General features: G+C 35.7%; 1 protein-coding gene and 1 long non-coding RNA gene across 6 annotated transcripts in view; both read left to right on the top strand.

Annotated features, from left to right (window-relative positions):
- The window catches only part of LOC147831522 (uncharacterized), a 64546-nt gene extending 59163 nt beyond the window's left edge, over positions 1-5383 (top strand). The window contains exons 6-8 of one of the 2 annotated variants that reach the window (XR_015521779.1): positions 1503-1724; positions 1835-3456; positions 3583-5383. Coding sequence is in view for 1 of the 2 variants with exons in the window: in XM_087304090.1 (XP_087160216.1) it covers positions 1503-1724; positions 1835-1845 (233 nt within the window). In the remaining variant the exon portion in view is untranslated. Of the gene's footprint in view, positions 1-1502; positions 1725-1834 lie in introns of both variants that reach the window. The other variant, XM_087304090.1, reaches the window with a different exon arrangement.
- A 9156-nt stretch (positions 5384-14539) lies between these two features.
- The window catches only part of LOC141380185 (uncharacterized), a 68059-nt gene continuing 58305 nt past the window's right edge, over positions 14540-24293 (top strand). For 2 of the 4 annotated variants that reach the window (XR_015521787.1, XR_015521793.1), the window contains exon 1: positions 14540-14752. This is a non-coding gene — a long non-coding RNA (uncharacterized LOC141380185). The remainder of the gene's footprint in view (positions 14753-24293) is intronic. The other 2 variants (XR_015521789.1, XR_015521791.1) reach the window with 2 other exon arrangements.

Below are 24293 nucleotides of genomic sequence, written 5' to 3'. Positions count from 1 at the left end.
AAAAAGCGCGCAACAGCGGCCTCTTGTGGATTCGCGAAAACAAAAACTGCAGCCGTACGTACCCGCTGGGACGTATTCCGCGGTCTCCAGAAACGTCCACGGGACTACGTTTCCACAATGAGCCTGGGTTGAATACATCCATAATCACATTTGTCTTTTAACATCATGCTTTTTTTTTAAAAACAGCTAAAAATAAAAATTTTCTCTATCTATAATAAATAATAATAACTCCTGTATCGCAGTCCCACAACACACTTTCACATCTGACACTCAATGACACTGGAAAAGCCGTGTCATCCCTGTGCAAAAATAAAATTGAGATTGGGCTCATCCTCAACAAAGTAAACAAATATTGGTAACATTTTTATTGAAGGGGGTTTCATAAAACTGTCATGAAACCTTTATAAACATGACATGACACAAATATGAATTGGATTGTATGCATACTTTTGACAACTGTTTAGCCCCTTTCGCACATACAGACTTTTCCGGAAAATTACTGGCAGTTAGGGATCATGTGAAAACACCGGTAAATTCATTAGGCCAATTTTCTGAAAAAATAAATTGTAACATTACTGGTAATTTTACAAAATCCTGCTCCATGTGAACGCAAAAGGAAAATTGCTGGAACGAGCGCCTTCAAATTTAGAACGCACGGACATAGGACGCCTACTCTGGCCAATCAGAACACTCAAGCATTAACAACCATGCTGTTTATAAAAAGAAATACCTTTAAATGCTTCTCCAGACACATTTAGCTGCTGCCTGTTACTCAAATAAAGTTTGTATGTTCCTTCTCAGTGTCAGCTGTGGAATAAACGACCAATAAAATGCTTATGATTAACCGCTGTGAGTTTATCTGCCAACAAATACATCATAACCTGTCCTTTTCTTGGTAATCTCAAATTGTCTTGACATTACTAAAACAATATAACTTGTCATAAATCTCTAATAAACATGACTGTTACGAAATGTCATGATGTTTTAAGAGTATTATTGGTTTTCTTTTTTCAAATTGAAATTATCATTAAAATGCTATTAAACATTAATGATGTTGTTAACAAAGTAACAAAGTTGTTTTGAAAAATTCAGGTTTTTCAAAAAAAAATCCATGACAAGTTATTGTATGACGATGGTTTGTTCTGTAGACTATCGAAAAAATATATAGCCTAACTTAAAATGGTGTTTTAAAAAAATGAAATCTGCTTTTATTGTAGCCAAAATAAAAAATAAGATTTTCTTCAGAAGAAAAAATATTATCAGACATACTGTAAAAATGTCCTTGGTCTTTCAAATATAATTTGGAGAATATTTAAAAAAGAAAAAAACATCAAAGGTGGGCTAATAATTTTGACTTTAACTCTATGTTACAAAGTATATATAACATTCTTATAAAAAACTTCTTAAAATAAAATGTATCCACTACTTTTGTGTTCATTTTTAGCTAATTTCACCTTGAATTCATCTATTTCTTTTCTTCTTGTGATTGTCCCGTCATCCAGGAGTCTCTGTGATAGCAGTGCTTGTGACGATTGTGCTCATTTCTGTAGTGGTTCTCCGCTACATTAGCCATCAGAAAGGTACATATTACACCTACGAGGAGTCTTTAGTGTTTAAGAGTGACCCCGAGATGCTGGACATGCCAGAAAGTCCAGATGACGAAGAGCTTTCAGAAGATCAAGATGATCAAGAAGATCCAGAAGATAAAGAAGACCCAGAAGAAGGTAAGAGCACAAGTTTCCCTCTTTCAAAGCTGCTTGACATCTTATTTTTAACTTGTTATCAATGACGACAGTTGTAGTTCTTATAATAGTGTCTAAAATCTGTTTTACAGAGGAGCCTTAGTATCTCCTGGCTGGGAGCCTTTTGGGACGTTTCCTGTGTGAAATGTATCACTGTGAAAGACAGACGGATCTTTCGTGGATCCTCTTCCTTTTCACTCAACAATCGCATATGCCTTTTCCAGCAGATGTCCTTTTCTGATGGCTTTACACTCACGCAGTCCAAAACTAAAATAGATTTCCATGTGAAGCACTTGTGTACTAGTTAATTTAACACAATACTAAGATGATGTTAAATGTGTTTTGAAACTGTACTGTTTTATCATTAACACACTGATGTCTTTTCACGCTTTTTTTTTTTTTTTTTTTGCAAGTGTTAAGTTTTGGTAACACTTTATAATAACTGCATACTATCCATGATCTATTTAACATTAGCAAATAGTTAATTTGTAATTCGTTAAGCACTAACTCTACACTAATAGACATTATTAAGCAGTTTCTAATTAAACAGCTACAAATGCTGCCTTCTTGACTTATATAAGCACATATAAAAGGCAGTTTTCAACACTAAATTAAGTATTGCATTATTTACAAACCATTTATTTGGGAGTTGTTGGTGGTTTTTAAGATAATTTAGAATGAGTAAGTACATTAATAATAAACTATTCAAACGTACAGTTGAAGTCAGAATTATTAGCCCCCTTTGAAGTTTTTTCATTTTTAAATATTTTCCAAATTATGTTTAACAGAGCAAGGAAACTTTCACAGAATGTCTGATCAACTTTTTCTTCTGGAAAAAGTTTTATTTGTTTTATTTCGGCTAGAATAAATACAGTTTTTTTTTTTTTTTTACATTTTAAGGTCAATATTATTACTCCCTTTAGCAATTTTTTTTCAGTAGTCTACAGAACAAACCATTGTTATACAATGTCTTGCCCAATTACCCTAACCTGCCTAATTAACCTAATTAACCTAGTTAAGCCTTTAAATGTTACTTTAAGCTGTGTAGAAGTGTCTTAAAAATATCTAAAATATTATGTATTGTCAACATGAAAAATATCAAATTAAACAGTTATTAGACATGAGGTATTAAAACTATTATGCTTAGAAATGTGTTGAAAAAATCTTTCAGTTAAACAGAAATTGGGAGGAAAAAATAACAACCCAGGCTCATTGTGGAAACGTAGTCCCGTGGACGTTTCTGGAGACCGCGGAATATGTCCCGGTGGGTACATATGGCTGCAGTTTTTGTTTTTGCGAATCCAAGAGAGGGCGCTGTTGTACGCTTTTTCGCACCTCAGATGCCTCTCGCGAGTGCAGTTGGCGCCTGCGCTGTTCTCGCATGAACCCACTAGAGGCCACTGTCCGACTGACCGGATGATTGACTGCGTGACCGGCCAATCGGCCGACCCGCCCTCCTTCTTCCCTGAACCCAACCAATCCCTAAACCCGAGCAACAGTTTACAAAAGCCGTCCAAAAAAATAAAAGCCCTGATTTTTTTTTTTATTCTACCACGTTTTTTCGGATTTCACCGCATTCTCACCCTTTTACGAAACTCGTTCACTTAATTTTTGGGATTCTGTTTTTGTTTTACCTGATTGCTGGAACCGCTCTTCCCCGGACTCGAAACCAGTCGCCATGGTCAACTCCTCTCTGCATCTCGAGCCTGCCGACGTACACGGTGAGCTGAGTGGACAAACGGGTTGCAGCGGGGAAGCCCTCCACAAGGAGGTAAGGCAAGCGCAAAAGGGAACATCGTCACACCGCCCCGCAGCGTTCGCTTGAAAAAAATTAATGCAGCCGTACGTACCCCCCAGGACATATTCTGCTGTCTCCAGAAACATCCGCTGGACTACATTTTCAGAATGAGCTTGGGTTGAAGAATGAACAGGGGGGGGGCTAATAATTCTGACTTCAACTGTACATTTATACATCTTATTTTTCAGGCATAGTAATAGTTAATAATGCTTTTTTTTTCATTATTTACTGTGAGCTCATCTAAAGTGAGGACTATGTAAATCCCTTATAAATGACAATTAAATGCTCGGAAAAAGGGAAAAAAAATCTAAACATTGCGATCCTATCGAAAAATAAAAGTACTGTACAGTTTCATATCAGTGAATAACTCGAATGCTTTATCATATTGTTAAATTGTTCAATTATTGTTGCTTTGGACGACGCAGTGGCGCAGTAGGTAGTGCTGTCGCCTCACAGCAAGAAGGTCGCTGGTTTGAGTCTTGGCTGGGTCAGTTGACATTTCTGTGGGGTGGGGTGAGTAGTGATTCAAGGAGGACGAAGTGTCTTTGTCCAGTACTTTACAGAGGCTGGAAAAACCTACAAGTGTGGGAGGGGGTATCTGTGTCCAGTATCGTTCAGAGACTTTACAGAGGCTGAAAAAAAAACAGGGGGTGCCTGGTCAGCTGTCCTATGCGCAAGGCACTGGCTACCATCGGATTATTCGGCAATCCAGGGTGTACTAGATGTACCAAACACTTGAGGACCAGGGAATGGACTGACAATTCTGGGAGTTTTTGGGGAGAAATGACAAAATGGGAGATGGGTCTGAAATATGGCAGACTCCCCACGGGAAAAACGGGAGTGTTGGCAGATATGGTACACAAATACATTGCCTACAGTATATGCTATAAAATTGCAAGTTAAAAATGCTGTTGAAATATAATAACTTATATTTGATTGTAACTATAACTCAGTTTGATGGTAATGCAATTATAGTCAGCTTTTGTAAAGCTGCTTTGAAACAATTATTGTAAAAAGCATACACAAATCAACTTGAATTGAATTGGACATCAAATATGTGCGTAGAAATCAAGCATCTGCTGCTGTATTAGAAGTGGTGTTAGTGAGGCCAGCAGGGGGCACTCAACCTGCTGTCTGTGTGAATCGTAATGCCCCAGAACAGCGATACGGACATTATACTGTCAGCGAGTGCCGTCTTTCAGATGAGACTATCAACCGAGGTCCTGACTCTCTGGTCATTAAAATCTCATAGCACTTCTTGTAAAGAGTAGGGGTGTAACCTTGGTGTCCTGGCCAAATTCCTTCAATTGGCCCCTACCAATCAAGGCCTCCCAATTATACTCACACACTGAATTGGCTCTATGACTGTCTCTCCACTCTACCTATAGCTAGTGTGTAGTGAGCAGCACTGGCTGCCGTAACATCATCTAAGTGGATGCTGTACACTGGTGGTGGTGTGGATAGACCCTCCTCATGAATGTGAAGAGCTTTGGGTGTATGGCCATACATGATAAATGCGCTATATAACTACACATTACATTACATTACATAATTCTAAACTGCTTACGTATGTCTATTAATGTACAGTTAATGCTTTAGACATTGTGAGCAAACTATTTGCTTATGCTTATTAAATTATTCATAGTGTGCAATTACCTACTTTTTTTCTGGACATCTTATTGTCTAGTTGGAGTGTTTTTTGTAGAAACAGACTGAATCAAACATGACCATGTGACTTATTATCCAGGACGCTGTCAAAAGCTATTCCAAAGATTGCCATGATGCATTTTTAATAATACTCACAGGTAGAAAATAAATGATGAGCCATCGGCAGCTGTCCATGGGCATGGTGGAATAATTCACTCAATGAAAAATCTACTTTACTTCACAAAATGTGAGTACATGATTAAATTTTATACAGTGGAGATTGAAATTGGAGAACCACCTACACTTTTCATGTTTGGATTTTAAATATATAAAATGTATGTGTTATTTTCAACATGTATGTTAAAAAATTGTAAAATGGCCATTTACGTATATTTTTAAAACATTGCAGCTGGAAAAAAATTGCAATCCAGGCTCATTCTAAAAATGTACCTCTAGATACATTTCTGGAGATGGGGAAATACGTCTCGAGGTACTTTTTTGCGGTTTTTGTTTTCGCAAATCCACCAGAGGGTGCTGTGTATGCTTTTTGAGATCTCAAATTTCTCTCATGAGTGCCATTCGCACCTGCTGTCATCGTGAAAACCCACCAGAGGCCGCTGTTGACTAACCGATTGACTGACCCATCCTCCTACTTCCCTAAACCCAACCAATTTTATTGATTGACCCGTAAAACCCACTTCCCAAAACCCAACCAAACATTTTCAAAAGCAATCCAGAAAAGGAAAAGCCCTTGTCTGATTTTTACCACGTTTTCAGATTTTTACCACATTCTCACCCTCTTATTTACTTGTTTATTTTATTTTTTGGATTCTGTTTTTGTCTTACCTGCTTTCTGGAATCGTTCTTCACTGGACTCGAATGCTGTCATCGTGGTTAACATCTCAAGTCCGCTGAAGTACATGGCGAGCTAAGGGAACAAACTGGTTACAGCGGGAAAGCTGTCCATACGGAGGTAAGCGCTCAGCTGGTAAGCGTGAAAAGCAATGGCATCATACTGCCTCGTAGCATTCATTTAAAAAATTTAAATGTAGCCAGCCATTATCTACCTCTGGATACATTATTCACGATCTCCAGAAACTTATAGGGCTACGTTTTCTGAATGAGCCTATGTTGAAAATATGCATTGAACATGTTTTTTGGAATAATATTTCTAAAGGAGCTGTTGACATTGAAATGAACCAGATTTTGGTAAAAACCAAAACAATACAAACATAAATATAAAACAAAAAAAAAAAATATCTGAAAAATGTGTTATGTGTAGTAACAATGAAATGACACAAAAACAAAGCACTAAACTAATGAAATGTATTTAATCCTAATCCTTATATAACAGGCTTTTTTGGTGATGGCAGCTTAAAGACACCCGTCATATGGACAATGAAGCCACACAAATTGCTTAGGTGTGTTTTTCACAGACTTCAACAGAGTGTCAAAATCAGTGTTGCCAGATGTAGCTGACTGATTCCAGATTCTAAAACCTGCTGAAAAGCGTTGTAAGCTAAAACCATTGTAAGCGTTGTATTGATGATTCTGTGGGTCTCATCTATCAAACCTGAGTTCTTTTCTTTTTTTTTTTTCTATTGGATTCGGATTAGGTTATTGGCTGGGCCAATCTACAGCTTGATTTTCTTTCTCTGAAAGCATTTGAGTTTCCTTGGCTGTGTTTTGGATCATTGTTTTGCTGAAATGTCCACCCTGGCTTCATCTTTATCATCCTGATAATGTAGATATTGGACTGAAGCACTGAATATTAATTTACAATGATAAAGGGTAGAGGGTTGCTGAAGAACTGCTGAGTGATTTCAGCTGCTGTCTGGGGTTTCACAGCCTTTCTACAACTTCCTTTCTTCATGGGTTCAATATTTTTGTTGTGTCATTTTATTACGCATAGCTTAATTTGTAAACTAATATGATTTGTTTTAATTGCATATATGGATTTCTTTGGTTGTTACTAAAATCTGGGAAAAATTTCAAGTGAACAAAAATATGTTTTCTGTCGTGTTCAATACTAAATGAATATATGAAATCAATAACTATATATATATATATATATATATATATATATATATATATATATATATATATATATATATGGAACCATAGCAAGGGAATAACCCCTTTTGTTTTGGGGCTTGTTTGTTACATTATTTCTGTGGGGGAAAGCTGCTTATTAATTGTTTATTTTTTATTTATTTTTTTTTTTTGACATCCACTGTGTATGGCTATTGATCTTTTAATATGATTCAAAGAATATTCTTGTATTGTTTCTGTAGTTAATTTGTCTAGTTAAGCCTTAGATGGGAACTATATTAAGCTGTGTTTTGATTTATAATCTTTAAATGTGATTTAAAATTGCGATCAAGCAAGTTTTAAAGTATATTTAAAATAGACTTTGACAAGTTTTGCAGTTCAGAAGATGCATATTAACATCCTTGTAAAATTAATTCAAGAAGTCTTTGACAGATCACGCCGCTGATGCCGATGAGCTCAAAACAAAGCTAATAATAGAGGCAATTCTACACAGAGGACTATTTCCGTACAAGCTTTTTAAAATTCCAGAAATATAGATGTTTCAGTGTAATGTTAAGAAGAATAAAACTTTAATTTTGAATCCTGCTTGATATTTATTCAACCAGATTCGCTTGCGATATGTTTGCTGACCTGAATGCGGTGTGGATACAGTAATACTGCGCTAGAGCTCTAAAAATACACATTTAAGAGACGCTTCTAATGCTAATGTAAACAGGCATCGGTAGTCCACGCTGGAAACAAAAAGACAAACAAACAAAGACTGCAGTTGTAGAGATTCAAAAATAGCCAGCCACGCAAAATCAAAAGCCACATCCCAGAATGTGAGGAACAAACCAAACATCCCGCTCTCCCTTTGTCTACAGCAATTTGTGGAAACTGGTACATCTCGCTATTCGACGGAAGCCGGTGACCTGATTAGGGCTGGATGAAAACAGTTTCTAATTAGCGGTGAACAGCGTCACCTCCTCAGAGAGTTGAGCTGAAATAAAGTGTCAACAACAGCAGGAAACTTCCAAAGAAAACTCCAATATAGCATGTGCGCTAGGGGAATTAGCCTGTATCTGAGTTTGGGACTATTATACGACCATGCAAAATACAATTTAGCAGGGTGAAGCTCATTTACAGAGTGGATTGGCAAATACATTAAAGGAAGATTCCACTTTTTTCGCTCATTTCACAGCTCCCAACAGTTAAACAGTTGAGTTTTACCATGTTTCAATATATTCATCCAAATATTTTAGCTTAGCTTAGCATAAATCATAAAATCGGATAAGACAATTAGCTTCTCAGTCAAAAAATGTAAAAAAAAGTTTTAATAATTTCCTATTGAAAGCTTCCGGACTTGCATTTGATCTATACTCTATATGTGCGGTATATACTGTACAGTGTACTATACTTTCATTCTGCTGTAATAACCAATGAACTTGGTCACCATATCATGACTGGAGCAGATGATTCTGGTATACCTGCATAACTATAGAAGAGTTAAGCTTTAAATCTGAAAGTTATCAACGCTCTTTTATTTTTCATTTTGAGTGAGATGCTAATGTTAAGCTAAGCTAAAAGGGCTCCCACCAGATCCAGAGATCATCTGAATGGATTCAAAAATGGTAAACCTGATCTGTTTAATTCTAGGAGGCATTAGCCTTTCGAAAAAGTGGAGTGTTCTTTTAAAGTGGTTAATTCTGAGTTATTTACTCTTTGTTGCGATGCTACGCTGTAGCATTTAGCCAAAAACCAGGGTCTAATCATCCCAGCTCATGTTTGATCCAGTTGAGTTGATTTGATGCCTCAAAAATATGTCAGAAACATAATAGCTTTCTGGGATGCAAAAATTAACTTTTGATATGTGTTAGCTACCGATTTGTTTATTTGTATTAAATAGGTTAATGATATCCCCGCCAAATGGAGCATCAAGCAATTTCCGTCAATTTTCTGCCTCGGACGTGTACCAAACTAAGCCTTTTTTTCTTTCACTGAGAATTTGACACAATAGGGCTGGTTTGATCCAGCTCTGTTTGGACAGGAATCACCATCAAAAGCGTCAATTCGCATTGATTTCTCATTTCGGTTGAAGCCATTATGGGGAATGAGAATGACAGATATGACAGAGTGAGTTTCAGCCCTCTTTAGAGAGGTCGACCTTTGTCAGAAGAGTCTGAATCAAAGCTATCATCTCTCAAATATCATGTAAATGTAAGACGGGGGTGACGCATAATGCTGCACATCAATAGCTGCAAAGCGACACAAAGAAGTGTACTTATTTTGCTGCCTTCAAGTCATTTGTCAAAAGATTTAAGGAATAAATCAGCTGAATGTGAAAACTCTGAGTACACCTATATGGTGTCCTTTGTTAGGTGGAATTTAAATAGTTCTTGCTGCAGGACAGGCCCTGCGCCAGGATGTCATAACTAAGGAGGCATTTCAATCCCACAGGGGGGCACGTAGATCTGTTGACTGATTTTGGTCCCTCTTGTTTCTTTAATTTAGGCTATTTATTATTACTTTGCATTACTGCCCAAGTTACTGAATTGAGGCAGGCATATACTTTTTATAGTAATAATAATATGCACAGTTTTGCAATTACTGATTTTATCAATGAAGGTAATGCAACAATACCGTTTATTAACGCAGAAAGATTATGGCTTCAGCGCCAAACGAGTGCTTTAAATCATATTTTATTCTCTTTATTTCTTTCAGTTTTATTTTAAATAAGTGGCCTATAAATGTGTAAAGTTTTAGATAAAGACCTGAAACTAAGCCCACACATGCAAACTAACCCATGGTTAGAATATTCGTTTAACTGGTAAATAAATATAGTGAAATCAGCAAAACCAGGTAATCACACTTCACCTAATGTCTCATTTAATATATATATATATATATATATATATATATATATATATATATATATATATATATATATATATATATATATATATATATATATATATATATATATTAAATGAGACATTAGGTGAAGAGTAAAAGTAAAAACATTTAAAAGTTGTGGTACTTTCACAAGTGATGGGTGAAAGTAAAAGACACAAACAAAACTGCCAACAAAAGTGATTTAATGTACAAAAAAAGGTGAAATCAGAGTAATGCCCTAACATATATACAATAAGAAGAAATATTTACAATAATAATAAAGTAACAAATTAAATTAAGTATCAAACAAAATTAGGTCAACTCAGATTTTTGATTTGTGTTTTTGGTTATAGTGATTTGATGGTTTTATTCATTAGCATTTGAAAATATTTAAACATTCGCTTTACTGAGAAGAAGTTGTTTTATTCATAAGAACATCTGGATGCTATAGATTTCGGTAAAGATAAATGTGTTTAGCCTTAAATAATCTGGCATTCGGGGGCTTTTAAGGGATTTTCAGGCACTCGGGTTTTGAGAGTGATCCTGTTTGGCACTGTAAGGAAGAGTAAAAAGTGACAGAACTAATTTTCAACAGCATTCATGCAAATTTATAACTGATTTTATATTATAATGGCTTACTGCAGTACTGTGTTGGATAGCATTCATTTGTGTTATTATGCTAACTGTTGTTTGGCTAAAGTAGCACTAATTCACTCATTAGCATCTGCAAACAGGTTTACATTTTCCTATTACTTAGGGAAGAAGTTGGTTTATTCATCGGAACATCTGGATGTTTGGGCTGTTGATAAGGGTAAAGGTTTTTAGCCTTAAATAATGTGCTAATGTGATTTTGCAAAGCAGCTTAGAGTGGATTTGAGTCTTTTCTATTTTCATGATGCCAGAGTGGCGTGCATGTGCACGCGCTCATAAGTCCAGAGGGCAGTTGTGAGTGGCATGAATTTAATCCAATTTCTCCATCTCCAGCAATGCGGAGCCGTAATTCACCCCCCTAAAACATTCTCTTCCAGTTGCCGTTACACTAATCAGAAATTGGCGCAGGTTAAGAGTGCGTGAAGATATTAATCCCATTGTTTCATTAACTGATTAAGTCCACTTGTATTCCCATGATCCTGAATTTTGTGCCGTCCAAATTCCCTCTCTAGGGTCGAGCCAACCACATATCCGCTTCCAAATGGGATAGCCAGAATTAGCGATAAAGCATTAGCGTAGGCCACCATGGAAACTTCTCAGCTGGTTTGTAATAAATTATGCTATTTCTAGACTTTAAAGAAGACACACTCCTCAACCATGTTGTCATAAGCCCTGGACAAATTTCCAGAAGAGTATGAGGACCATATACTGTAGATATGTAAAAAAAAAAAACTCATGGAAGTTCTGGTTTCCACTACAATTTACATTAAACACCATAGATTTTAAAACGCTACTCTAATAAAGTTCGTTGTGTGGGAAGAAGAGACAGGGTCAGCGATATCAGGTAAGCACAACTTTTTTTTTTTAATGTTTTGTGCTGGGCACTCGTGTGTGCGTGTCTGTGTAGAGTCTGTATGTCATCAGGCTCTCCTCTCTTCCCCGGCTTCTCCTTCTCCTCCCCTTATGAAGGTGTCTCTCCGGCCCAATCACTAGAAAATACAGGTGTTAATAATTATTTATGATTAGACTACTGACCAGCCGCCGATGTCTCCGCTTGCTCTCCCCCCTTTTTGGGTGTTCGGTCATGCCTTCCCCACCAAAGCTACATTTTAGTTGTTTCAAATGGTTTTAACATGCTAAAAATCAAAGAGCAAAACAACACCAGTGTAGATCCTTTAGGGCTCTTTCATATACGCTTTTTTTAAACAAAGGCACATATCATTTTGTTAACTTCAGCCTGATTTAAATGGCTGAGGTATAATGCAAAATTGTCTTTAAACATCTTGAGTCTTAAGGGACTTGCTGTCTTTACAAAAACCCGACTCTTCTTATGGAACTACATTTAACGTGAGGTGAAAAAAGAGGCAAGGTAAGAGTTGTCTTATATTCTTGGCTCCCCTAAGGGTTTGAAGAAGTGGGCTAGAGAAGAGCCGCTATGTGTTACGTCAGCTGGAAACAATAAACCGAACAGAGCTATCATCCATCATGACCGTTTGATTCCGCTGACAGCACGTCAAGTCCTGTTGATCTCCAGGAAAACCTTCAGGATCGCTGACGGGACTCCGACGGTGCTCTGATGTGACAACAATTCAGGTTTACCTCGTCCTGGAAAACTTTTTATGACATGCCCCAAAAATGTATGTAAAATGCTTGTGAAATCTTACGATGATAATACTGAGAAGAATGTTTTTCATCTGTAGTTAGATCAACTTTCAGTATTGCATATGAATAAAGAGTTAAACACATTCATACAGTGGTGGACAGGGACAGTATTTTCACTCAGGAAAGATATTACCTAAAGCCACTAGACCAGTGGCAATCGGCAAATGAATAGCGTGTGGGGTGGAGTGTGCGAGAGGCTGCTGTGTGCACTTTTTTGCATCTCAAACGTCTCTCGCAAGCGCCGGTCGCACACACGCTGTTCTCACGTAAACCCACCATAGGGCGCTGTCAAGTGACCGTCTGTCTGACCGACTGAATGATTGACTGGGCGAGCGGCCAATTGGCCGACCCACCTTCCTCCTCCTTCCCTAAACCCAACCAGTTTTACTGATTGACCCGCCCGCCCGCTTGCTTTCCTAGACCCAACCAACAATTTACAAAAGCTGTCCAGAAAAAGAAGAGCCCTCGTCTGATTTTTACCACGTTTTCAGATTTTACTACATTCTCACCCTGTTATGAACTTGTTCACTTTATTTTTGGATTTTGTTCTTGTTTTCTTACCTGATTTCTGGAACCGCTCTTCCCTGGACTCAAACCCGGTCGTCGTCATCATGGTCAGCTCCTCTCTGCGTTTCGAGTCTGCCGACGTACAAGACAAGCTAACCGGACAAACTGGTTGCGGAAGGAAAGCCCTCCACACAGAGGTAAGCGGTCAGCCAGCTTTAGCGCGAAAGGAAACGGCGTTACACCGCCCCGTAGTGTTCGTTTAAAAATTGAAATGCAGCCATATGTACCTCCTGCTACATAATTGCCGGTCTCCAGAAACGTCCGCAGGACTACGTTCTTAGAATAAGCCTGGGTTGAAAATCTAAGTTCTGTAAACTGTTTTTTTTTTTTTTTAAGAATTGGTTGCTTCACTGATTTACGTTGGATTCCTTAATGAGTGGAAATAATTTTTATTGATGGTCATAAGGGCATAATAATAATAATAATAATAAAAATAATTATACCCTTGAAACTACTGAATATTAAATAAAATAAAACACTGATGATTTTGATTCAAAAATTAAAAAATTAAGAAGGATGTGGAAATAAATACTGTAATATTTAATATTCTGTTAAAAAAGAGTTGTGAATTTTAACTGACTTTTAAGGGATGAGTAAACGAAAAAAAAAAACTCCTTTGGGTGAAGGAATGTAAACAACTTTCCGTTCCATAAATGTTTGAGAGCACAATGGCCATTTGCTTTCTTTGTCCTGTAGATACTCCAAGTGCTTGGTTTGGAGGAGAAAAAAAAAACATAATTTCCCCTGCATGCAGTGCTTTGTGTCACAGAAATTATTTGCCTTCGATCCCTTTATGGGATTTTCAAAATGTCATTTGAAATGGAAAGGTGGTGTGTGTAATGAAAGAACAACAGTCCTGTTCCTTTTCTCCCCCCTGGCCTTTCTGCACGGTGCACATACCTTCATAATGCAAAAATAAACCAGGCTATTAAGGCTAGAACTCTCCAGGGTTTCAAAGTTTTTATTACTGCTTAAAAGTACCACCCTGTCTTTGGCAAGATGCGGAGAAGAGCCTTTCAGCATCCATCTTGGAAATCACAGTTATTGAAAGATAGGTCAGGGAAAAATTTTTTGAATGTATGCGCCGTCAATGTAATGATTATGGCTCTGACCTTACAGTGCATATAATTTTACATCTCTGTTCCTGCACACATTATTATAGGAATTTGTAATTTTTGTCAAATTATTTTATTGATTGAAGAAAAAGTTAGTCTGTTTGTCCTGTTCTATCCACTGTTCTCCTATGCACATGCAGGCTTCGCATACTTTTCCAACATTTTAAAACTTATTATAGCATTTTTTATAGCCATATTTTATTTTATTTAGCCTCTTTTTTATATTTTTATGATATGTATTTTTGCACAAGAAAAAAAACTACTTTTGCTGTGGTGTCAACTGAAGCACTTGAAAAACAATTGGGAAACAATAAAACGCTAATTTATGAAGACAAAAAAACTTACAATGAGGTTTTGGGGAAAAAATAGATTTTATATTGTTATTTTTTGTCCCATAATTTAGCTGTTGTCATGTTTTTTTTTTTTTTTCTCTCTCTGTGGTCGTTTGTCACGTTGTCACAGTGACATCCAATCATGTCATTTTACATTTTGACGTACACTTTTTTCATCCAATAATATTTCATAATTTTATTTCCTTTAATTTGCGGTTACTGAAGGCGGGATCAATAATATGGTTCAACTGGACATCAAAGTGATTTACTTCAGTTGACTTGAATCAACATAAAATCACGAATGACCATCATAAGGTATGTTAAAACAAACTGTGCAACTTACTAATAGATGCTGTGTCAAGGGTAATAGCTAAATCTGTGTTTCATGTTGTGGAAAGGCATCAATAAATCAGCTCATACAGTAGATGGTGTCACGTAGCATCATTTCCCTTAGAAACGGGCGCCAAAACGATTTACTTGTTATGTCACGGTAAAAAAAAAAAAAAAAAAAAAAAAAAAACATGAATGGACGTTATAAGGTATGTTGAAACGAGCAGTACAGATAATTTAACGTTTTATATTAAATGCTGAGCAGGGTTATACCGTGGTATGATGAAAAACATTTACCTCAGAAAAGCCATTTAAATCATCAATTAGCAACAACAAATAAATCTACATAGGGGCATGTAGTTATTTATATATATATATATATATATATATATATATATATATATATATATATATATATATATATACACACACACACACACATAGTATGTCTGATAATATTTTTTCTAATTTATTTATTATATAATAACTTGCCTAATTACCCTAACCTGCCTAATTAACCGAGTTGTCTTGAAAAATATCAAATAAAAAATTATTTACTGTCATCATGGCGAAGATTAAATAAATTAGATAATAGAAATGAGTTATTAAACTGCTATGTTTAGAAATGTGTTGGAAAAAAAACATTTGCTTCATCAAACAGAAATAATTTAGAAATAATTAACCTTTTTCCCTCACAGTTCATTGATAAGTTTTGTACAGTAAATATGCTCAAATACTACAAGTGAGAGATATTTGAAAGAAGGGGGCATTTATTTTACTTTCAAATAATTGAAAAAAAACACACACTATTTACAATATGTAATTATTTATTGAACATCAAAGTTGAACAACTGAAATCACAACACACATTGCCGAAAACCCAACAGTCACTTTTTTATCAAAAAAGTGAAAATAAATAACTTGAACTTTTGAAAACTAAATTAATTATTTTAAAAAAATCATATGAGAAGTAGAAAATAAGCAGTATCTCTTCTCAATAAAATAACTCTTGCATATCCTGTGAATATTTTAAACCATGATGGATTTCTTGCATCTTCTGTAATCAAATATTAGAATGTAAAAAATTATTTTAATGTAAGGCAAAATATGCTGTCTCAAGGCATCTCTGGCGCAGCTTCCAATTATCATCAGTGTAGTGCAAAGTAAAGCTCAAGAATGGGACCATCGTCCTGCAACCCAGGCTCATTCTGAAAACATAGTCCCATGGACGTTTCTGGAGACCACGAAATACATCCTGGGATGGACGTATTTGTGCAGTTTTTGTTTTTGCGAATCCGCGAGAGGCCGCTGTGTGCGCTTCTTCCAATCTCACATGTCTCTCGTGCGCTGTTCTCTCGTAAATCCACCATAGGGCGCTGTCGAGTGACCGTCTGTCTGACTGACTGACAATCTGCCGACCCACCCTCCTCCTACTTCCTTAAACCCAACTAGTTTTACCGACTGCCCGCTTGCTTTCCTAAACCCAAGCAACGATTTACAAAAGCCGTCCAGAAAAATGAGCGCGAAAAAGAATGGTGTCACACCGCCCCGTAGCGTTTGCTTAAAAAAATGTAATTCAGCGTTACTTACCTCCGGCTACATAAATCGCGGTTTCCAGAAACATCGATGGGACTACGTTTTCAGCTTGGATTAGTCCTACTTGTCCAGAGATCAGATGTGGCTGCAAAGCGGCCGTAGAAGTATAAATCAGCCTAAGCCTTTAACAGAGTGGGGTCACGTGACTCTCCACTTGGTTTGGAAAGTAATAGAATAAATTGTCCAGGAAAATTTTAATTGATTATAGGTTCTAAATGTCAATTTCGATTAATTGCCCAGCCCTATTTTGAAGTCATACATGTGATTTTAGACGCAATATTCAAAGAACCATTGTAAACGATATAGGAAGCGAAACACAAGTTGTCACTGAATGAATGGGCGAATAAAAAAACAACTTTACCTCAATATGTGTATCTTCACATTTTAAGGAACATCGTTTTAAATGCATTTTTATTTTTATTTCATTTTTGAAGCACTACAAATTAATGCTGCCCTACTCAGTTTAAAAAATAAATTCCCCCACTGTCACAAAATCCTAGAGCCAGGCCTGGTTTGAACTTACATATAATGTCTTAAGAAGTCCATCAATTAAGACTGTAGTGTGAATAGATTTATAGCAAGCGAGTCCTACGCAGAGCACAGGTTTCTGTATGAATAATGTCGAATCACGGCGATCTAATTGAGATATAATCACCTAAAGAGTCCCAGACACTTTTATATCTGCTCTGGAGTCATTAACGTTGGAGATTTGTAACACCTGCTTAGGAAAAGTGCTGTGTCAAGGAAGGGAGATTAAAACCAAGAGTTCTTTATTTCTCCTGGAAGACACACAGACACACACACACACGCTCGCAAACACACACCCTTGAGGCCCTGCCTATTATCTGTCCGATGTGTAAAATGTTCCTCAGAGCGATCGATGAAGATCAGGTCCGAGGAATTGATAACCTTATAAAGCCTGTAATTACTTTCCTTCCTCGGCAACGAGCAATAAAGTTTTTATTATGGATCTCTCCACTCACGCCGCCAGTCTTAGACAGTGAGGGATGTTGGAAATTAAAACTCGCAGACTGTGATTGTTTCACCCACTGAAGATGCACGGATTGAAAGTAACTGCTTATTTCAAGGGCGACCCGGGCCTCCCATGTTATTTCCATCAATGTGGAGGTCTAGGAAGAAGCTTGCAGGCTTTCATTAGAAGTAAAAACAATGCGCATTTTTGTCCATTTAGCGATGTACGTTTTAGGACATTTTCAGTTAAACCACAGCAGAACATTTACCCTCAGGATGTCTGAGGGTTTTTAGAGCTCTGGAGAAGTTTTGACATGCCCTGATATTTGTGTTATTTTTTCAGTTAATCATAAATATATTAATACCTAAAGTCAGCTGACACAGTATTCAGCACAAAGTACCGCAATATGTTTAGCTACCTCTACATGTTAGCACCATATGTACAGAATTATTAGCCGCCCTGAATTATTAGCCCCATTAGATTTTTTTTTTCACAATTTCTCTTTAAGAGAGATTTTTTTTAGCACATTTCTAAACATAATAGTTTTAATAACTAATTTGTAATAACTGATTTATTTTATCTTTGCCATGATAACAGTAAATAATATTTGAATAGATATTTTTCAAGACTTCTATACAGCTTAAGGTGACATTTAAAGGCTTAACTAGGTTAATTAGGTTAACTAGGCAGGTTAGGGTAAATAGGCAAGTTATTGAATAATGATGATTTGTTCTGTAGACTATCGAAAAAAAAGCTTAAAAGAGCTAACAATTTTGACCTTAAAATATTTTAATTTATTTATTTTTTTTACTTTTATTCTAGCCGAAATAAAACAAATAGGACTCTTTCCAGAACATAAAATATTATCAGACAGACTGTGAAAATGTCCTTTCAGAAAAAACTGACATTGCAATATGTATATATATATATATATATATATATATATATATATATATATATATATATATATATATATATATATATTTTTTTTTTTTTTTTTTTTTTTTTTTTTTTTTTGCAGTATATATTGTGATTTGAATATAATTTCACACGATGACTTGAGTAACTCTATTTAGAAAGTATTTATCATTTTAGGCGAGTGCATATGCATAAATTACACTAAATACGATTTCAATTTGCTTGAAATCTTAGTCACAGGGCTTAAAAATACATTAAAACGAAAGTCTCTCACACTATTAAAACCTATTACCATAGGTCAAGTTTTATTAATTCCTACATGACATTGTGGATCCTGCAATGTGACTACTGTAGACACAAACAATGCAATATCAATGCTGAAATGATATATTGTGCATCCGTAATTAAGTACATTTCCATTTAGTTGTTAAAACTGCTTGTAACCTAGTAAGCAAAAGTAAATGAGGCAAGCTTAATGGAGACAGCTGATTGGTCAAGTGCATGTAATGTTCAATACGTACAGTAAGAGTTTATTTGGCAAATGCTTTTCTATCTCCTATTATTTGAATGAACCCTTTTTCGCCGGTCGATTGGTGAAATTTTGTATTGGTGAAGTTTGTTTGTCGCCACTGGCTTGTTTGGCTTAGGACTTGTTTAGCTGCACATTGATGGATTTGGTCTTCAGTGTTTGGACTTTCAGTGGTGAAAATTAAACCACACTGAACTGAACTAAACTGAACTGCAAGTCTAAAAACTGGACTGACAGTTTCAATCTTCTAGAACTTTTATGTTATTCTGCTTTGACACAATCTACATTGTAAAAGCGCTATAGAAATATAAATGAATTGAATTGAAGCCGATAAACAACATCAAGCAGTGTAAAAACTTTTTTTAATTTAATAGTATTTTATTTTAAGCTTGCCGTTTTTATCATACAACATACTACTTATACTTTGGATAGGCTCTTGTGGTATTTTAATGTCATGAAGTGATCAGTGCGCAGTGCTACTTGAGTGAACATGTGTACGCTTGTTTGCATCCCGTATTGTTTGTTTTCTGTAGATCTCACCTTCAATAATTACTGCAGATTATTAGTCAAACTACTATTAAGTCATTACTAGGGATGTAACAATATTGTAAATACCGTCATACCGCAATAGTAATTTTTTTCAATAATACCGTATGCACATGACTCAATAAAACTATATTTCTGAGAAAAGTTTGCTTGGGCGAATGAAGCAAATGGGAGGTAGCGGGAATTACAATTTCCATCAGCCTAGGCGTGGCCATCATCGTTTGCGATCTGTTGTCACTACAGATCCAGTAATGCGGAAATGGAGTGTGTGAACCTAAAGCGGGTTTTAAATCGGATTTGTTGAAGTATTTCGGTTTCTTTCTAAAAAGATACGAAAAGGAGAAAAGGTGACAGACAAAGAAAAAAACGGTATGCAGGCACTGCCAGACTCTGGTGAAATATAAGTCGGGGAATACAACTAAAAACAGTCATGGGGACTGCAGAACACAGCACACTTGTTAGATTGATGCAGACATTGACTTGTACCGCAAAGAGACCTCTATCTCACTCATGGCTTGTCCTCTCAAGTGGTGGAAAGACAATGCACAGCGTTACCCACTGCGGTCAACCTTGGCTAAATCATATCTCTCTGTCCCAGAAACCTCAGTCCCAAATGAGAGGTTTTTTTTTCTGTTGCAGGGACATTGTAAATGCCCAGAGATACCAGCTTTTGCCAGATTATATTTATATGATATTTTTTCTTTAAAAAAACCCATCTCTATCCAAGTTAGTGAGTGATTAAATGTTTAATGTGATGAGTTTTCAACAATACTAAATTGAAACTTTATTTGTTCTACATGTTTTAATAGTTTTTTTGTTATTAAAATTGAAAAATTGAAGTTCCTGTTTCAAAACTTACAGATAGATGGCTAATTTGTAAGTCATTGATATGTTCAGGTAAATAAGTACTTTTGGCACTTTTTTTGAGTCTTTTTACCTTTTTCCTGTAAATTACTCAATAAATACTGTACCGTGCCATACATACCGAGCTATTACCATACCGTGAAATTCTGATACTGTTACATCCCTAGTCATTACCCTTAGCAGGTATGAAAACAAAACTAAAAAGCAGAAATCCTGGCTAGGACATGTTCCGTTACAAATCTAAGCCAATGGTCTCAAACTCAATTCCAGGAGGGCCACAGCTCTGCATAATTTAGCTCCAACCACATCCAACTCACACCTGCTTAATAGTCTATAGTAGTCTTGAACACCTTCATTAATTGGATCAGCTGTGTTTAAGAATTGGAAAAAAAACTGTGCAGAGCTGCGGCCCTCCAGGAATCAAGTTTGAGATCTATGCTCGAAACCAAGTCTTGCTTGTTGCTACATGCTAATGTGGAATCTGATGGCAGTTACCTTTAGTCTTCAGTGAAATCTGTTTTGTACTGTTTTCTTTGTCATTCACCTCAGAGAGAAGTGGATGGTTTAACTCTTTCTCAAAGTGAAAACTAAATATGATGGATTATTTTGATGGATCTGTTGCTATGAAACTGACTTGTGCTGTATGCTTTACAGTTTTCTGAAAATGTGAATTATTATTATAGACACACTCGTCTCATAAGTAGAAATCCTGTCAGTCCTATTCATTTTGTTTATGGAACATTTAGAAATCTTCCTTTTAAAGAAATAGCTCTGCTAAGAATTCCTGCAGAATTTAATCTGTTGGTGCCTTACTCTTGTAGTCGTGCTCTGGATGGATGGAAACATTGCTTAATCGATGCTAAATTCTTCTGACAAAATTATATTGATAAAGCATAATGAAATAGAGTGCAAACCCTGAAAAAGCCGAAGTTAATGGATTTGATGTCAGTTGTCGGTCAGATGTGGTTGTAGTCGCCTTGTAATTGAAAGTGGAGTGAATGAATATTGGTGTGCGGTTTGCCATTTCTGGGTTGTCCTCTGTGGAGGATATGAGACTTGGAGTAATTCATTCTGCAGTTTTAATAAATAAAGCAAGACCTGTCGGCCAGTCTGGACAAAAATGATCACAGATGAGATTGTGCTCTCAGGTTCTGTAGAGAACAAATGGAGAAAACAGCACTGTAATTAAAAAAAAAAAGTTTCACATGCAAATAAGAACAAGAATCTGCACAAAAGTAAAAAATAAAATAGATAGATATTTATTTATTCCAATCAGTTTTCTGATAATTAAAATAAAACAATTTAATTATTTTTACTGTTTATACAATTATTCAGATTTTGAACTTTTTATATTTATATTATTTTAAATGTTATTTATTCTAATCAAATTTGGATTGTTAATGAAATCTTATAAATAGAGATGCACCGATATGGATTTTTGGGCTGAAATCGATAACTGATAAGATTTGGAGGCTGATAACTGATATATATATATATATATATATATATATATATATATATATATATATATATATATATATATATATATATATATATATATATGATAATTATAAATAGTTTAAAATGTTTTGTTTTTATATGGTGAACAACTGTTTTTATTTAAAAAATAAAATTATAAAAATCTTCTTAAAATTTTATGAACTGAATGGCAAAAAAAGCAATTATTTAAAAATTGCAAGGAGGGCTGCAGGATTCATTGAAAAAACATCACAATCTCGATTCGACCCTACGCACGATCTTAATTCAGCTTTTCTACTATTCAGCCAATTATATATTCAAGGTCAGGTGAGAAGCAAGACAAACTTCGCAGCAACACTGACACCTTCAAAGGGCATTTAAAGTGTCACATACTGTATTTATAAGGTATAATTCACCCAGAAATGTCATTTCTGTCCTCATGTAATGATGTATTCGTGGCCACGAAATCACACGTGAGCTGTCTGCAAGCTGTTTGACTACTGAGAACGTGCGCATGAACGCATGACACCTACATTAGTGAACACAACCTCCATAGGCTGTGAATAACAGGCAATGAAGTTGTAAATAACGTTCAGTTTGTTGCTGTGCGGGAGGTTTGATTTGCACCTTTGTGTTTTTTCTCACAGTGACAGCAGCCATGAGCCGCACTCGGAAGTGAAAGTGAAACTTTAGCGCACATTATTTAAATTTAATCGCATTTTTGAGTTATGATTACGACAAGCATTTGATATGTTTTTTCTTTCATGAGAAAATCGTGATCTTGATTTTAAGCAAAAAAAAAAATCGTGATTCACATTTTTGCCATGAATCATGCAGCCGTAATTGCAAGGTGGTTATACAGACCTACTGTATATTCACGATTTCACATAAATCCGCATGCCAAAAATAAATGATTTCCTTTTCTTCGCATAGCAAATTAACATGCATCTTGACTGTTGCATAAAAAATAGGTTAAATAACAAAAGTGGATTTAATTAACAAAATGAATAAATTGTATATAAAATTAAGGAACTAAGAACTGAAACCAGCTCAAATGTTCTTGAATAAAGTACAGTAATGTACATATGTAGAAAGATAAAATGTCCGAAAACAAAATGTTGACAGTTCAGAGCCATCATACAAGCAAAAAGCTAAGCTACAGATAGTATTACTTTAGAAAATTTGGCATATGTTCATCCCATTTGGTGTTTTGGATTCTTTTGAACAAGTGTAGATGCTGCTTGTCAATCAAACAACGCTTCCATGTTCATTCTTGATGTCAATTGCAGGAAAAATAATCAATAAAAGATTTATGATAAAGAGCTCTAACTGCAGACACTGTGTGATGCATTACACGTGTGCACACAATTCAGTGTGATCAAAATCAATCATATACAATAACTAAGCACTGAGCAGAGATGATTTTATAACAAAAACTGTGCAAAATATAAAGACAGGAGAATGTGGCAGAACCCCTATGCTGGATTCAATGACTGGCACACTTCTCTCCCCTTGTTGCTGTGAAGGCTTTGTCGCAACACTACATGTGTACGCGGTGACAGAAATCAAGTGCGCTCATTATAATCATTATAAATATGCAAACTGAATACAATCTTACATCAACAACACATGACAAGCAATGTGTTGATAATCACAAATAATCATACTTGATTACAAACAACCCAACGAGTTATTTAGCACGTGTGCATAGCTGCTGTTAATTTACACATTTTATATTTTTCCTGAGAGGACAGAAACCAAAATACACAATGAAACATATCTATAATGATATAGAATGGGAATAAGGTTACTCACTGGGTTATTAGGACGAACTTTGAAACAAATAAACAATGTGGGGAAAGCTTAGTTATAGTGCACTGGACAAGTCTGAACAAGTTCCACCCATGCCACAGTTTTGTACAATTACGTAATCTATCAGCTTAAAGATATCGGCCTAATTTAAATATCGGATCGATAACAATTAAAAATAGCATTTAAATAACGATAACAATAACGATATGGCGGCTGATATATTGTGCTTCCCTACTTATTGAGTCCCATTTGTAGTATTTATCACATTTTTACTGTATTTTAAACTTTTGTTTTTCAATTACTATTTAATTAATTTTTTTTTTTACATTTTTAATCTTGGGAATTACCTCATTTATGAAATATTATTTAAAAAATATATAAAACCATTGTTTTGTTTTTTTGTAACAGTATACTGTCGACCATAAGAGACCTTTCTCAAAAACATTGTTTTCAACCCTAAACTTTTATACAGTAGTGCACATGAAACTTTACCGAGAACTTCATTAAGTTTTGAAGGAGCAGCGTCTGAGCAATAAAATTTTAATCCGGACTCCGATATTGGGAAATAGCAGCAGAAATTCTCAATCAGACGGTTTCCTTCAAGCAGTTCCTGAAGGAATTACCTTATTACTGGGATGTTCATGTGCCCCATTCTGAAGCCAGCCAATAAACTTTCCTCCTGCAAAAAAAAAAAAAGCCTCCATTCACGTTAGTCTGAAATTTATTTAGCCCTTCCAAATATGTCTGAATTCATCTCAGTCTGAAGTGAGCTATATATGACATAAATGAGAAGCGACGGACTTCGTTTC

Source organism: Danio rerio, chromosome 22, assembly GCF_052040795.2.
Source record: "Danio rerio strain M-AB ecotype USA chromosome 22, GRCz13ab, whole genome shotgun sequence".
Classification (NCBI taxonomy): Eukaryota; Metazoa; Chordata; class Actinopteri; order Cypriniformes; family Danionidae; genus Danio; species Danio rerio.
Note: the sequence above shows the minus strand (reverse complement) of the source record. Positions and strands in the feature narration are given on the sequence as shown.